Source organism: Pseudophryne corroboree, chromosome 6, assembly GCF_028390025.1.
Source record: "Pseudophryne corroboree isolate aPseCor3 chromosome 6, aPseCor3.hap2, whole genome shotgun sequence".
In the NCBI taxonomy this organism is placed as follows: Eukaryota; Metazoa; Chordata; class Amphibia; order Anura; family Myobatrachidae; genus Pseudophryne; species Pseudophryne corroboree.
The window spans coordinates 556,023,092-556,040,975 of record NC_086449.1 but is presented as its reverse complement, the minus strand read 5'-3'; the positions used below and the strand labels follow the sequence as shown (position 1 = coordinate 556,040,975).

The window sequence follows — 17,884 nt, the reverse complement described above, 5'->3', positions numbered from 1 at the left end:
TTTAAATTATACAAGTTTTGTAAGGTGGCAGTCTGCATACACTATATAAAGACATAAACTGGTATAACAAGACCTCCTCAACCTCCTCAGGTCAAAGTTACAACTTCAAAAAAATAGAAACGAACTTGGAGTACTTGTACCAGTTTAACTTCTGTATAAATTGTACCCAGAGTTCCGCCTTATAAAACTTTGAGTATATATGTATATATACAAACAGAGAACCCCGCACTCACCCAAGTAAGCTCACTTAACCTCAACACTTCAATAAATAAATGATGGGGGTTTAGTTAGTGGATTGGCCAATGCATGGAAGCCTGCAAACCGATCGCCAAGGTACCCCACCTTCATGCAGGTCCTACACTATAACAGAGTTTTAATATGTATTGTTTGTATGTATTTGAGTGATGTGGTCATGGGCTACATGCACCCCACCCTATAAGTGGTAAGTGCAGGTGTGTACCCTGCTTCTGGGGTGGCGAGTGCTGTGTTACATGCACCTCATCCTATGGCATACCTCCCAACTTTGTGTTTCCCCAAAGAGGGACACACGTGTGGCCTCGCGGAGGACACTCGATCGTGAGCCACGCCCCCATTTTCATCACTGAGGGGGCATGCCCAGCGCTCTGTGAGCCACTAGCATGCCCCCTCTCCCTCTGACTCCCCTGAATAGACGCTGTGCGCATGCGCACAGCGTCTATTCAACGCTGCTCTGTTAAGCAGGGCAGCGATAGACAGAGCCTCCCAACTGCCCCCCCCCACCGCGGGACACTGCGGCCCGCGGGTGGGACAGCGGGACAGTCGCCAAAAAACGGGACTGTCCCGCGAAAATCAGGACAGTTGGGAGGTATGCTATGGGTGGAATTCAAATGTTTGAAAAGTCGGTTGGGTGTCAATTTTTTAGATAGGAAAAAACAGACTCCCAACTGACTTTTCAAACATCATTTGAATCTCACCCTATGAGTGGTAGGTGCATTGATGTGCCCCGCTTCTGGGGTGGTGAGTGCTGTGGTTTTCTTCTTGTGTATATATATATATATATATATATGTGTATGTATATATATATATATATATATATATATATATATAAATATATAGTACTGCAGCAGTTCTGAGGAAGGGGAGCACGTCCCCGAAATTTCAACGCTCTTTTTTGCATGTTTTTGCTGACTTCGAGTGCCGCCTTTTTCTTTGCTATATATATATATATATATATATATATAGCTATAAAAGAAAAAAGTTCTTCCTAATATGGCTATGGTTCAAGCCTGGATGCCAAGCTTCTAGTGCTGTTAGGCTGTTGAAGTAGCCATTTTATTGTACCAGACTCAATTGTTATTCTTTCCGTGGCAATGCATCTGTATATATACATAATTGCTATATAATAATGTGCATTGATACTTTACTTACAGTTCAGTTAATTTTTTTTTTAAGATGTTTCAATTTCAAGGACCATGCTAACTATGAAACGTAATGCAAAGATTGTTTGGCCCTATGTTTTAATGTCTGCTCTAATATGATAACACATTAATAGCGTGCATGTTTATGTAATAAGGTATTTATGTTGTCCTTTAAATGTTATATTTTCAGATGCCCGTGGACTAATTAGATGGATGTTGATGGTTAACCCAGAGCGTCGTGCAACCATTGAAGACATTGCAAATCATTGGTGGGTTAACTGGAGCTACAAAAGTAGTGTATGTGACTGTGATGTCTTGAGGGACTCAGAATCGCCATTACTTGCCAGGTTCATTGATTGGCAGCACCGCGCCACTAGCCGGCAGACGGAGTCTGAAAGCAAAAGCAAGTTAGTTTCTAAGCCATCAGAAGTATCACTTGAGCGGCAGAGATCTTTGAAGAAATCCAAGAAGGGCAATGACATTGCACAGTCTTTGCAAGATGGATCTGAAGAAACATCCATATCAAAAAGACCTAAAAGTATTTTGAAGAAGAGAAGCAATAGTGAGCATCGGTGCCACAGTGCTGGTTATATTGAGGGTGTGATCAGCCCCGTATTGTCACCTGCATACAAAATTGAAAGTGAAAACTTGCTCACTAATGCATGTAACAATACACAGGAGCTTGATAAGCCAGTAGTGTGTGGTGGAAAGCAGTCCACGCCTCTGCCAAAGAAGGGTATTTTGAAAAAGACTCAGCAGAGAGAGTCTGGCTACTACTCATCACCAGAGAGAAGTGAGTCCTCAGAACTGCTGGACAATGATGGAACAGAGGGCAGTGATACATGTCAAGTTGTTAATGACACAAAGCGAACAGTGTCACACAGCCTTTCATATAGGCGGAAAGGCATCTTAAAATACAACAGTAAATATTCCAGTAGCAAAACAGATTCCTCAGTGGCCAAGCAAGGCACAGCATCACTGGAATCTATGGAACAAGGACTTGTGTCTGTCGAAGGACTGTCCAGAAGCTACAGTCGTCCATCTAGTGTGATTAGCGATGACAGTGTCCTGTCAAATGACTCTTTTGATTTGCTTGAATTGACAGCTGGCAGACAAAACAGGCAGAGAATACGTAGTTGTGTTTCAGCTGAAAATATCCTTTTTGTCAAGGATTTTGAGGGACTTCAGAAAAGTCCTCGTCCACAGTACCTGAAACGTTACCGCAATCGCTTTGCTGACAGCAGTTTTTCTTTACTCGCTGATATGGATGATGTCACTCAGGTTTATAAAAATGCTTTAGAAATCTGCAACAAGGTCAATTAGTCACAGAAAAGCAAAATGTTTATGGCCAGGAAGTTACTTTGCTGACAGTGATAAGTCTGGAAAAGCACTCACCATAGTAACACACCGAAACAGTGCACATACATTTCCACTCTGTATCTTCAGGATTGAAGCATTGATAATTTAGAGATTATAGTAGTTTTACACTGTCAGAGCAGTACTTCTATAATTTAACCAAGTTTCTCTCCCTCTTTCTTTCTTTCTTTCTTTCTCTCTCTCTCTCTCTCTGTATATATATATTTAATATTAAGGTTCTTGAAGATGTTAACTTTTTCTTGTGCTCCATTTTATTGGGTTGGGTTTTATAAAAGTTCTGATAGTTTTATATGACTATGTGACTGTTTTTATACAAAAATGTTTGTTTCTTACACTAAATCGTTCCTTGTAAAGCTGAATTTGGTGATACTTTGTAGTGACCTAGATACTGTAAAACTGTCATAGTAATTTATATAACTGGATGGGCCATATAGTGTGTAAAATCGAATTGAAAAGTATTGTATTATTTTAAACAAATTGAATTTTTTTTCAATATTGAATATCTTAATTTCCCTAAACATTAAATGCTGTGATTCTTTAGATGTTTTTTTTAAAGTAATGCATTTAATAATATGTTAAGATATCCATTTTGGATTTGCTTCCTCTATTTTCTATTTTTTTACTTAACTTTTAATTATATGCCCTATGCAGGTTAGTAGAGATAGAAAGTTGGATGTAATGAAGTTCGAGTTCGGCTCCCGTGCGGGATGCTGGCTGAACTCAGATGTTTTTTTCAAAGGAGCAATCATTTATAAGGCATGGTTTAGCCTTGTCATTCATTGCCCCTTTAAAAAAACTTCCGCGTTCGGTCGGCATCCCACACGGCCGCCGAACTTGGACTTCATACCATCCCGCCAAGAGTGTATCCTGATCGGGAGTATATGCAGTGGCGTCTATGGAGGTGTGGCTGCAGCAGAGTCTAAAATTCAAATAGGGGAGCCACACCAACTGTCAGTTCAAACTGACTCACTGGCAATTGGTGTGTGTACCCCATTTGAATTTTGGACTGCGCTGAAGCGCCACCTCTGAGTATATCAGTGCTGTGATTTCCAATGTAACTGGAAACAATTTGTCTAAATTCAGAGAAAGCAGACAGTGTTAGAGATATAGCACAGTATGGATTTTCCATCATTAATAGTCAAAATACTGTAACAAAAGCTAAATGAGTTAGTTGGCACTATTGATGCTTATTATGTTGGCCTTTCCATAATTTATGGAGTTTTTTAAAAAGTCCACCAAACTCATAAATGTGGTGAAAGTTGTCAGGTGCCCAATCTGTCTCTGTTATGGGTGTTCCCCTTTTACATGTTTTCTTTAGGATTTAAAGTACATTTACAAATATATGCCAAATAAAGTTTGAGAACCATTAGCTAAAAATGAAAGGGGCACTCTCCTTGGTTGAATGGTAGCATAGACACACTTCCAGATGTGTTTCACATGAAGAGCCTATTACAGCCATTTTTGTTGGCAAATACTCAGCAGAACATACAGCTCAAGTTTCTATACTTTCACTGTCAGCAAATAAAATATGTGGAATATTTATGGGTTTAGCATAGGATATGTGACCTTGGATCAGGTTGTTTATAGAATGTCGAATAGAAGTGGGCTCATGGCAAGTAGAAAAGTCATATGTGCAGAACACTGTAATGTGTTTTATGAAATGGGTTTGAGATGGCAAGTGGAAAGTGTATGGATGGCAAATAAATAAAGGAGTATTTTATATCATGGAAGGTAAGGAGGTATGATGTAAGCGCTGGTAAACTGAGGATGTGGGCGAGAAAAGGGGTAACTTCTACCATAAAGGGCTTTCTGTGGCCAACTGGATTTCTTGAAAACATGCTCATGTTGAAAGTATGATAGGCCTGGGCAAACAATACAGGATTGTAAAACTGAATTGCACATGTCATTAAAGAGTGCTCATGTAAACAATATATATCAAATTATTAAGTAATTTCTGATTGGTCAATCTAGTTTAGTCATGCATGATCTATAGCTGTATTTCCATGCTCCAAAGATAAGTATCTATAGTATCCTGTGTGGAAAGATCATGCATAACTTTAACAGTGCTGAATAAAAATATATTAATATTTTATACAGAATAATAACATTTAACAGTATAGTTGATGAAGCCACATATGCACAATAGATGAGGCAACATAAATGAATGTCTGAACTTGGGAAGCATTCTAAAATACAGTTTGTCTGTAATGTACATGCCAAAATACACAAAAAAAGTATTTTGCAATAAACTTATATTAAAACTGTTGCATTCTCCCTCATCTCGCACCTCCTAATGCTAGCACTACTGACAGCCAGAGACTTCACCTCTACGGATGGGTAACAACACTACTTTAACAACTGAGAGTTGGAATTGAGAAAGCCAAGTAGAAAAAGCAGTTTCCCCTGGCTATTGATTTCTTGCTGACTGTTCTTCATAACACCACATGCTGAACCTATGACACCTGGGGACTCTAGATACAGGGAGCGACGTTAGTTTTAAGAGGCACTGTGGTAGAAAGAAGTTAGGGGCTTATTTAATAACAAGTGATATTCTTATTATCACTTGAGTTGTTACTAATCTTAAATTGTGCTCCATCTAATAAGCTCCTGTTATTTTTTAAACACACGGCAGTGAGGAGCTGATTGGTTGGAGCACTATTTAAGATTATTAATGAGTGATAACAAGAATATCCCTCGTTGATAAATCTCCCAGAAATTCTTAATCATGTGCAAACCTTTTTTTCCATTTGGCATGTATCTTACAATTACTTTTTTTGCATACGAGTATTCCCTATAACTATATTTTATAGCTATTCTAATATATGCACATAATTATGCTATTTATTGTGTTATTTTTGTATTCTTTGAGTCTGTACATAACATGTTAAAAGCATGTTACATGTACTTGTATTTGTGCACCTATAATCTGATTCTATTGGTGTTTCTACATTTTCAAATATTGCATGAAGCTATAGGTATTTCTCTATTTCGTATTACTGTTTGTAAAAGTAACAGTATGTTTGTGAAAGCTTTTGTGATCTTGCAGTTTTCATGAACAGACTTTAACACTCAACTCAGAAATAAATATAACATTTAGGTTATAGCTATAGGTTCTGTCTCTGTATATAGCAATATGTGTAAGAGTTTTAATATGTTTTTTTTATTTTCTATTCATATATGCTATTCTCATTCTCTAAGGTCTTTTATCTATATGTCTATAATATATGGAAAGTATATATACAGCTAGCGGTAACTAGAGGCCATACTGTACTTCTCATATGAATGTACTCTGTTTCTTGAACTTGCTTGCTACCAAAGAACTGGTACTTTGTGCAGATTGTGTTTGCCCAGGTCTTATTATTTCATAAATTAACAATTATGTGACTGAGCAATTAACTGCTTATTGCCAAACTGGAAATGTTATTATGGGACTTACTGGCATGTTTTCATTCCTAGAAGAGGAAAAAAAAACTTGACTGCACATTATAATTGGTATTGTGATTTAATTTAATATTTTTTTTTGTATTGCAATTGTGATTCTTATTTGAATCTGCCTTTTATTTATTGTTCTCAAATCAACTTCAAAAGTATAATATATTTGGTGTAATTTAATTGGTGCAACGTATGCCAATAATTTGTTTATTGATCATAGGTGATTTTGGACTTCAGCAGGAAGCTGCCTGCAAAGTGTTAACCACCTTAATGTTGGTATTTTTATCTGATTGTTTTTTTATTGAATAAAAATATGTGATCAAAATGTCTACCTGTAGTCTGTTGTATTAGTTGTGTTACGTCTTTGTTCTATAAAGAGATATTTTCATATTTGCAATGCCATATTTCTTAACATTCAAGAAATTTTTTTTAGAAAAAAGCCATGTTATTTTCTTGGTCTCCCTCATTTTCATCTCGTTTCACTGTCCTCTATCCTTTAAATATGTACACACAAATGCACATTGTATTTTACCTGTGGAGGTCTGAAAATTTAGCTATTGATTCTGAGATGAGATGCAAATACATTTATTTATTTTTGGCATGCAGAGTAAATACTGTCTGCTTTGCATATAACCCACAAATACTGGGCAGATTTTTACACAGCAATTTAGATTTGAGTGCCACCCTATAAATAAAGGATAATGAGTTTCATTCAGCACAGATTGTAATTGCGACTGAACACACACTAATTGCGATCGCAATCGCAAATCTGCGAACATCTCTAGCCAAACTTACAATCTCATCTGCCAATATAAAACCCCATTGCAAAAGCCTATTGTCATTGCATGCATAGCTGCTAACGCAACATTGCGCTCTTACACATCGATGTCGGCACAAAACTGGGATGTTTGTTTCTTGTTCTATTCTGCCAGAATAATGTTAGGCAGGCTTTAAGGGTCATGGTGTAAACACAATGCATACATGTAAAATGTTAAACTAACGTGTTGCTGACAATAGTAATAAGTTATGCACAACACTGTGCTAAAATTAGCATACACATGACAACATATATACCTAAAGAAGTGTTATTTTGTAAATTAAAAAAAAACTAATTTATTTAAATAGGCATGCAGCACACTAAGCAGCATTCCCTGCATCACTATGAACTGTGGCCATGTCCCACCACCCAGCAGCTGAAGTACGGCAAGCTGTGGCTTTGACAGCAGTGTCCGTGGCAATTCGAAGACATTGCCCAGTTTGCTCTTTCCCCCAGTGTGTGTCAATCACTGCTAGCACCAGTGATCAGGGAGCTCAATGTCACCCCCACCAGAGGTGCTGCTTTGTTGTCAGTTCAGCAAGGTATAGAAATATATATATATATATATATATACATACATACAGTGGTTGAAGTGGGGCGGTATACGGCGGTATGGTATACCGCCACTTCTTACCACTGAACCCGGAAGTCTTTTTTTTTTTTATTAATTGAAAGCGTGTGCAGCAGGAGGCGAGGGAAGTGGCCATCCTGCTGCACTAAGGATGCTGCTCCCGTCCCTGCCCGGCGCCGGACTTGTGAGGCAAGTTTGACTCTCACTACAAAGCTGAGCTCCGGCGGACGTACCCGTAGTGTATAGTCACCTGTTCTGCAAAAGATCGGCGGTGACTATACACTACGGGTATGTCCGCCGGAGCTCAGCTGCAGCAGCTCCGCTATGTCTGTACTGAGCAGGGGCGCCATGGGGGAACAGGCAGGCAAGTTAGAATTAAAACCTGCTGCGGTGCCGGTCTCTCTCCTCCTACTCTCCCCTCCCCCGTGTTAGTGCGGGGGAGCGGTTACTTCTGCGGCGGCGGCGTCTACTTAAAAAGTAGTTTACTGTAGCAGGCAGGGTGCGCTGTCCCTTCTTTACTTGCTGACTGTCTCTTCACTGATGTATTACTGGGAGGAAGCGTGGCATTCCGGGGCTACAGCCATGCCTCCTCCCTGTAATACATTAGTGTGAAGAGACAGCCGGCCAGTAGAGAATGGACACCGCACCCTGCCTGCTACAGTAAGCTACTTTTTAAGTAGAAGCCGCTCATGGGGATGCGGACGTAAGCGCTCCCCCGCGCCTCCTTCATGTTTGAGGGTGTCAAGCTGCCCCCTTGCCCCCCCCTGTTCCGACGTCTCTGGTAGTGAGTCACAGTCGGGCTCGCTGCTGGCATGTTGTGCTGCAGTCTATAGAGGGCTGGGGGTGCTGGGGTGGCCAGTTTGGGTCAGCTGTGCTGTTTGTTTATGGAAGAGGGAGGGAGGGGGGGGCAATGGTCTCTATGTAGCTCTCTCTCCCCAACTCACCATTCACAGTAGCTCTCTCTCCATGTAGTGCGCTCTTACTCTTTCTTTTACATCTCTCACCATTTCTCTCTCTCGCCATGTCTATCTCGTTATCTGTCTCTCACCATGCCCCTCTCTCTCTCACTATCTCACTCGCCATGTCACTCTCTCTTGCCATATCTCTCTCTCGCCACGTCTTTCGCACCGTGTCTCTATCTCCCCTCACGTGCCTCTCTCGCTCGCCATGTGTCTCTCTTGCCATGTCTGTCTCGTCATGTCTCTCTCTCTCTCTCACTTTCGCCACCTCATTATTGCCATGTTTCTATCTTCCTCTTGCCACATCTCTCTCGACATGTCTCTTCCGCGCAATTTTCCTCTCTCCCTTCCCATGCCTCTCTCACTTTCTCGCCATATCTTGTCATGTCTCTTTCTCATGTTCCTTTCTCTCTCTTGCCATGTCTCTCTTCCTGTCTCCCACCCTTCATGTGTGCACATACTGTATCCGGAAACCCCCCTCTAAAATTCCTCCATTTGCCCCTGGCTCTAGGCTCTCTGCTGCTCACCGCCGCTGACCACAAATGGCAGCGGTCAGAGGTACCTCACCGCCGCCGCACCAAACGTCTCCTTCTAACCGCTGCCCATGGGCTTCACCGCTGCCGACTTCACCTCTGCACAGCTGCCAACCACAGTCCCTTCCGCATCTCCGCTGTTCATCTCATTAGGTAATGTTCCCCTGCTTCCCTATGTCACTCTGTCACTCTCCCTGTCGCTGCTGTCACACTCCCTGTCGCTGCTGTCCCTGCTGTCACTCTCTCTGTCCCTGCTGTCACTCTCTCTGTCGCCACTTTCTTTGTCCCTGCTTTCACTCCCTCCCTGTTCCTGAATTGTGGATCATACAGTGTGGCATATTGTGAATTTTGGCTCATTCGGTGTGTCGTAATATGAATTTCAGCTCATTCAGTGTGCTATAATGTGAATTTCGGCTCATTCAGTGTGCTATAATGTGAATTTCGGCTCATTCAGTGTGCTATAATGTGAATTTTGGATCATTCATTGTGCTATAGTGTGAATTTTGGATCATTCAGTGTGCTATAATGTGAAAGGGGCACCAGTACTAGATAGTATAAGGGGTTCTACTACATGGGACACGCCCCTATTGGGTGACCACGCCCCTTTTTGGATGGACATGCCCCCTTTCTGGAGCGCGCGCCTACAACGCGCGCATAATTACATCCTTGACTTTTGCATACCCCCACTTCAAAATTTACACTTCGAGAACTGTATATATATATATATATATATACACTAGACAAGAATAAAAACCAGAGGATGCTAGAACTTCATAAACAATTGTCCATAATGAAGTCCATATGCAATTAATAAGGAAAGTATCCAAATATTCCCAACAAATTTCCTATAGGACTTGATTGAAATCCCAGCCTGGTGTGGGTATTCGAGTTTTTGGATTCTTTTGTTAAAATGAATCATTTTTGGTAATAATGTTATCTGGAGAAACAAAGTTGAATATGATTGTTTATGTATACTGTATCTTAATAATGGTAAAGGACATAGTCACACTCTTATATAGTATCACATAGTCACATTCTTATATAGTTATACATGTTTAATGGAAGTAACCCTTAAATATAGGTGCCTCCTGATCCCTTGAGACGTGTTTGACCAGTGGTTACAAATAGGAATTACTATCTTCCCCTTTGTAAAATAACTACAACATTGGGGTATGTACAAAAGTAAGATAAACTCTCCTTTTTTTAGAAATAATAATTTAGAAACAACTATAAAAGTTTTGTGACGTAATTAATCTCTGTATTTAGAGTGTTTACATCATCTAAAAAGTCTGCCTGGCCAGTAAAGTTATTCTATCTTCCTTGTTATCTTGGTATGTATCTCTATGTATGAAAATTGCCGCTATTTCCATATAGAGATGGAACTAATATCCCAATATCATATATGCCTCCCCTATTTAGGCAACAACATTTCTGCCTATTGGCAGCCCTTTATTATTATAAATATCCTCCGTACTTTTTAGGTGTGTATGGTATAAATTTCCTCTTTTATGCCCTTCACCACATATTGATGTATCATTTAAACTTGTTTGACACCATTTTTTCGATTCTTTTAAAGATTTTTGTACCCCTGAGGAAGTCCTGCTAATGGACGAAATGCGTAGGGTTTAAAAAGGTGATTAGGATATCCTGTTTGCATTGGAGAGTCCCTACCACTGAGCTCACACCCTGGGGTGGTCGGTGGCACTTGTCTTTACATCTGTCCCAGTGTAACATTGGTTTCCTTCTAAACATCTTGTATATAATATGGAAATTGTTATACATTATATATTTTATGTTGGATGTTACAAATAAACACGGATATTTTACTAATCAAAGGCTATGCGCCTATTTGGGGTGTCTATGTTTTCTTGGTGAGAGGGTATCTTTCAGGAAAAATACTCTGCTGAGCATAATAAAGCGCTGATCCAAAAACTTGAATACCCACACAAGGCTGGGATTTCAATCAAGTCCTATAGGAAATTTGTTGGGAATATATCGAAACTTACCTTTTTAATTGCATGTGGACTTCATTATGGGCATTGCTTTTGATGTTCTAGCGCCCTCTGGTTTTTATTCTTGTCCACATTACGGCTGTTCCCACTAATAGGGGTTCTACCGTGAGGTGCTGCTCTCTGAAGCGCGTGAAAAGGGTTCTTTTTTGTATATATATATATATATATATATATATATATATATATATATATAAAAACACAAAACAGATTTCACCAGCACCCAAGGAGCATTAGTAATATGAGTTGAAAAAATACATGTTAGTAGATAATTCTGAGATATTAGTTACATATGTTTGCAAAACTATGGTAAGCCTCCAGACCAACGTCAAGGCTTCTCTGATATTAGAGGTCCCTACACTGCAAGATAACAATACCCAATCTGGGCCATATAATTGTCTACTGTAAGGCTATATGATAATAGCGCAAAAAAATATATGTAAATTGAGAGCCAACTTACCAGGAGTCACCCATAGGTCCTCCACTACATGATCTCCAAATGCAGGTTCTATCTGTGCCTCTCTAATACCCCTCTTCCACTAGCTCCTTAAAACACGGGTAAATGCGCGGGGGCGCGCATTTACCCGTGTTTTTCCCTAGTGGAAACTGGTCCCCCGGCAAATTCCCGGATCAAGTGATCCGGGAATCCTACCCGGGTAGCTAGCCGGGTTGAACACGTGTTCAACCCGGCTAGCTGTCTAGTGTGAACGGGAGCCGTGTCGAGGTGACACGGCTCCCGTTCACAGTGTATAGGGAGGGTGCCCCTGCCGCGTCACTAGCAGCATCATCAACCCGGCAATATGCCGGGTTGGTGAGCGCTGTCTGAAAAGGGCTGTAGCACGAGTCGCAGCCATGTCAGGCGACACGGCTGCGACCCGTGCTATAGTGGAAAAGGGGTATTAGCTGAAGCGTAAAATAAAAGCTGCTCAATCAAATTAGTAATACCCCCTCTGAAAAGGAGGGGTTGTTTTAAACTAGAAATATACACTATATTTATTTGGGATTTAAGTAAAAGCTGTCCTGGGGTATGAATGGAGAGAGAGGGTGGGCCTCCATACATTACAGCCAGACAGGTCTTGAAGGCCTGTAGCCTCAGAGAAGGCTAAACAGTGCAAACACCTTCATGGGTGTGATAAAAGCATGTCAGCCTAGATAGGAAATCTCTCATTTGCCTGGGGAGCAAGCTGCTGGCTTGCAGAGAGAGATATCATTACTGCCTGAAGTGAGTGCTGTGTTGAACTGCTGTTTTGGTAAGCTGGACAGTAGGTCTCTCTCATAGAGAGGAAAGCATTTGTGTATAGTTAGTGTTCAGACAGTTTAGGATTTATGTTTATGTTTTGTTGTACTTTTGCTGCAAATTTAAATATCTGATTCTTTTTGCACCAAAGACCCTGGACTGGTGTGTCGCTATTTGGGCTGCTGTTAGAAAGTGCATCCATCTACCACACTCTAAGGCAGGCTTCCTCCATTCAAACATATGCACTCGTCCGACAGTACTGCCCTTTCCATTGCTAAACAATCATACTTCAAAATACTCATCTCCTCCCAGTTTTCCACCCTGGTGCCTCTTTGCCACTGTCAACTCCCTCATCTGCCCACCCCCACCTCCTCTCTCCTGTCTGCTCTTAACTTTTCCACTTATTTCACATCCAAGATTGACTCCATACATCAAGACATCATATCCCACCAGACCGTCGCCAACCAGCCACCTCCCATCCCTTACCACCCCTCCCCTTCCCTCTCACCAACTCTGACCTCTTTCTCCCATGTATCTGGTGAGGAAGTCATGGCCCTCAACCATTCCCCCCCACCACCACCATCTCACTTGACCCTATCCCCTCCGCTACCTCTCTCCTGCCTGTTCCCATCTTGCCCACCTTCTCAATCTCTCCCTCTCATCAGGCACTGTCCCCTGTGCCTTCAAGCATGCTCTTGTCTCCCCTATTCTTAAAAAACCTATCCTTGATCCAAACACCCTCTCCATCTACCGACCCTTTTACCTCCAAACTCCTTGAGTGTATTGTCTACAACTGCCTTACTGCCTTTCTTTCATCCAACTCTCTGCTAGACTCATTCCAGTCTGGTTTCCATTCTTTTCACACCAGTAAAACTGCCCCCACAAAGTCTGCAGTGACCTTCATGCAACCAGATCTAAGGGCCGCTACTCGCTGCTTATTCTTCTTGACCTCTCTGCTGCTTTTGACACTGTGGACCATCCTCTCCTTCTGCAAATCCTTCACTTCCCTGCTCTGCATGATATTGCCCTCTCCTGACTGTCCTCCTACCTCTAATCTTTCCTTCTCTGTCTCCTCTCATGACGCTCCCCCCCCCACTTCCACTAACTGTAGGTGTCCCCCAAGGTTCTGTTCTTGGTCCTCACCTTTTCTCTCTCTATACATCCTTTTTTGGTGAACTCATTAGCTCTTTTAACTTCCAATATCATCTCTATACTGATGACATTCAAATCTACCTTTCCTCCCCTGACCTCTCCCCTGCTCTTCTCATTCGTATCTAAAACTGTCTCCCTGCTATCTCTTCCTGGATGCCCCAGCGCTTTCTTAAACTCAACATGTCTAAGACTGAGATGATAATTTTCCCACCCTCCCACACAACCTCACCTCCCACAATCTTATTATCTATTGATGGCACAAGTATCTCCTCTAATCCCCAAGTGCGCTGTCTTGGAGTAATCCTTCCTCTCCTTCAAGCCACACATTCAGCACTTCTTACAAACCTATTTTCATCTCAAAAATATTTCCAGGATTAGACCCTTTCTCACCCAGGATGCCTAAGACCATTATCCACTCACTGGTCATTTCCAGACTGGACTACTGTAATCTCCTCCTAACTGGCATTCCTGACAATTACCTCTCTCCACTCCAATCTATCCTCAATGCTGCAGCCCGGCTCATCTTCTGCACCAAATGCACTACGTCCACCTTGCATCTCCTACAAACCCTTAACTGGCTTACCTTCCAGAATTCAATTCAAACTTCTCACAGTCACTTACAAAGCCCTCACCCACTCCTCTCTTATTTACATCTCTGACCTTATCTCCATTTACACTGCCACCTTTTGTCTTCGCTCTGCTGATGCATGTAGCCTCGCCTGCCTACTGATTACTTTCTCCCACTCCAACCTTCAAGATTTCTCACGTGCTGCTCCCTTTCTCTGGAATTTCCTACCTCTTCCCCTCAGACTCTCCATCTCTCTACCAAACTTCAAACGGGCTCTCAAGACCCACTTCTTCACCAAACCCAGCCTAATCTCATCCTAACCCTCTCTCAGACGCTGTCTACCCCATCTGTGTCACCCCTGTCTGTCTGCCTCTCCCCTTTTGAATCTAAGCTCTCACGAGCAGGGACCTCGACCCTCAGGTGTTTATCCTTCTCTTACTTAAACCATCCTCGAAAACACCTAATCCCGCGGTTTTCTGCCACCCTGATACTTACTGTATGTCAGTGTTTATTTACCCTGTACTTGTCCTATATTGTTTTCAACTGTAAGTCGCTACTGTCCTTTTTGATTTTTCATTTATGCACTATTTGAGCGCTGCGTATCCCTTGTGGTGCAATATAGATAAAAGATAATAATACAAAATTCTTAAAGCTATGTGTGCAAATGCTAGGAGCTTAGGAGACAAAATTCCAGAGCTAATTGCTATAATGACAAGGGATAACCTGGATATTGTCGCAATTACTGAGTCATGGTGCAATGAGAATCATGACTGGGACATAGCTATACCAGGATACAATTTATTTAGGAATGTATGTGAAAAAAAGCATAAATGCTACTTTAATACAAAATGTTGAGGACAAAACTGAGGCCCTTTGGGTCACCATGGAAACTGGGGAGAAGGACATTATTCGCATTTGGGGTGATCTATAGACCACCAGGCCAGGGGCAGGATTTGGACAGGAACCTACTGTTGGACATCTCTAAAATGGCTTTAAAGGGAGAAGTTATAATCATGGGAGACTTTAATTTACCTGATGTAAATTGGGAGGGGTCCTTTGCAAGTTCAGCTACAAGTGGCAAATTTCTAAATTCCTTACAGGGAGCATCTCTCAAGCAATTGGTGAGGGAGCCCACTCGCAAAGACTTAATATTAGATTTGATTCTTACAAATGGTGACAGGATATCAGACATATATGTGGGTGAGCATCTGGGATCCAGTGATCATCAAGCAGTATGGTTTAGTATAAAGACAGGATCCAACTCCTGTCACACAAAAACAAAGGTGTTGGATTTTAGAAATGCTGACTTTGCAAAATGGGGAGATGTTTAAGTGATTCATTGGCGGACTGGAGGAACTTGGAAGGAGTGCAGGAGAGATGGGAAAAACTGAAAAGTGCAATACTAAGGGCAACAGACCTTTGTATCAAAAGGGTTAGGAAAAGCACCAGGAAAAGGAAGCCAATGTGGTTCACAAAAGAAGTATCAACTAGTGTGAAAGCAAAAAAGATGGCTTTTAGGAAATACAAACAGACTCAAAATAATAATGATAAAGAGGTGTATCTTGACAGACGGAAGGATGCTAAGAAAGTGATCACACGTGCAAAGGCAGAAGCTGAGGAGACAATGGCCCAGTCGGTAGATAAAGGGGGCAAAACTTTTTTTAATTATATAAATGAAAGGATAAAATCAAATGGAGGAATAGTAAGACTTAAGACAGAGAGTGAGAATTTGGTGGAGGGAGACAAGGCAATAGCAGATCACCTAAATAATTATTTTGCTCAGTATTTACTACAGAAGAAGGGAAGGGGCCCCAGTTATGTTGCAAGGACATTCATAAAAATAAGGTAGATGAAAGTACATTTACAGAGGAGAAGGTCCTAACTGAACTTTCAAAACTAAAAGTGGATACATCAATGGAGCCAGATGGGATACACCCAAGGATACTAAAAGAGCTAAAAGATGTGCTCGTGGCACCATTAACAGAATTATTTAACCAGTCACTAAATACAGGTGCCATTCCAGAGGACTGGAAAAGAGCAAATGTAGTTCCATTGTACAAAAGTGGAAGCAAGGAAGAAGCAAGTAACTACAGACCAGTAAGCCTTACATCAGTAGTAGGGAAAGTAATGGAAAAACTACTAAAAGAAAGAGTTGTGGAATATCTTAAATCAAACAATTTACAGGATCCAAAACAGCATGGGTTTACTGGTGGGAGATCATGCCAAACAAATCTTATTTACTTTTTTGACTCTGTGATGAAAATAATAGATCAAGGAGGAGCTGTAGATGTAGCATCATATCTAGACTTTAGTAAGGCATTTGACACTGTCCCACATCGCAGACTGCTAAATAAACTTGAAAGTGTGGGGGTGGATTATAGAATAGTTAAATGGATAAGAACCTGGTTGCAGGATAGGAAACAGACAGTTGTAGTAAATGGAGTGCAATCTATGGAGGGAAATGTTACCAGTGGAGTACCCCAGGGATCTGTACTTGGACCAGTTCTCTTTAATATCTTTGTTGGTGACATTGCAAATGGTATTGAAGGGAAAGTATGCCTTTTTGCAGATGATACAAAGATATGCAACAGGGTAGACACACCAGGAGGGGTAAAACAAATGATTGATGACCTAGCTAGGCTTGAAAAATGGTCAAGAACATGGCAACTACAGTTTAATGCTAAAAAATGCAAAATCATGCACTTGGGTCTCAAAAACCCAAAGGCTAAATATAGTATCAAGGGTACTATAATGGAAACTACTGAGGAGGAAAGGGATTTAGGAGTCACTATTTCAAGTGACTTTAAGGCAGGAAAGCAATGCAACAAAGCAATGAGAAAGGCAAGTCAGATACTTGGTTGCATAGGGAGAGGAATCAGTAGCAGGAAAAGAGAAGTAATAATGCCACTGTATAGGTCATTGGTGCAGCCTCATCTGGAATACTGTGTCCAGTTCTGGAGACCATATCTCCAGAAGGATATAAATATATTAGAGAGTGTACAAAGAAGGGCAACTAAAATGGTGCATGGCCTACATCACAAAACTTACCCGGAAAGGCTAAAAGATCTTAACATGTATAGTATGGAGGAGAGAAGGGAAAGGGGAGACATGATAGAAACTTTCAAATATACCAAAAGTTTTAACAAAGTTCAGGAGGGAAACATTTTTCAAAGGAAGAGAAGTATTAGAACTCGAGGACATACACTGAAACTGGAGGGAGACAGGTTCAGGGGAAATTTAAGGAAAAATTATTTCACAGAAAGGGTAGTGGATAAGTGGAACAGCCTCCCATCAGAGGTGGTAGAGGCTAAGACTGTAGATCAATTTAAACATGCTTGGGATAGGCATATGAATATCCTTACAAAGAATTAAGGTTCAAAAAGGGTTGCGATTACCTAAAGGATAAAAAAAGGCAGACTAGATGGGCCAAGTGGTTCTTATCTGCCGTCAAATTCTATGTTTCTATGGCCCTCATTCCGAGTTGATCGGTCGCAAGGCGAATTTAGCAGAGTTACACACGCTAAGCCGCCGCCTACTGGGAGTGAATCTTAGCTTCTTAAAATTGCGACCGATGTATTCGCAATATTGCGATTACTAACTACTTAGCAGTTTCAGAGTAGCTCCAGACTTACTCTGCCTGTGCGATCATTTCAGTGCTTGTCGTTCCTGGTTGACGTCACAAACACACCCAGCGTTCGCCCAGGCACTCCCACCGTTTCTCCGGCCACTCCTGCGTTTTTTCCGGAAACGGTAGCGTTTTCAGCCACACGCCCCTGAAACGCCGTGTTTCCGCCCAGTAACACCCATTTCCTGTCAATCACATTACGATCGC

At 41.3% G+C, this 17,884-nt stretch overlaps 1 protein-coding gene across 1 annotated transcript in view; it reads left to right on the top strand.

The window, feature by feature from the left end:
* NUAK1 (NUAK family kinase 1) overlaps positions 1–6,535 on the top strand; it is a 119,799-nt gene extending 113,264 nt beyond the window's left edge. Inside the window, exon 7 of the mRNA XM_063927734.1 lies at positions 1,588–6,535. Within this exon, the coding sequence (XP_063783804.1) occupies positions 1,588–2,720 (1,133 nt within the window). The 3' untranslated portion in view covers positions 2,721–6,535. The remainder of the gene's footprint in view (positions 1–1,587) is intronic.
* Positions 6,536–17,884: the final 11,349 nt, after the last annotated feature.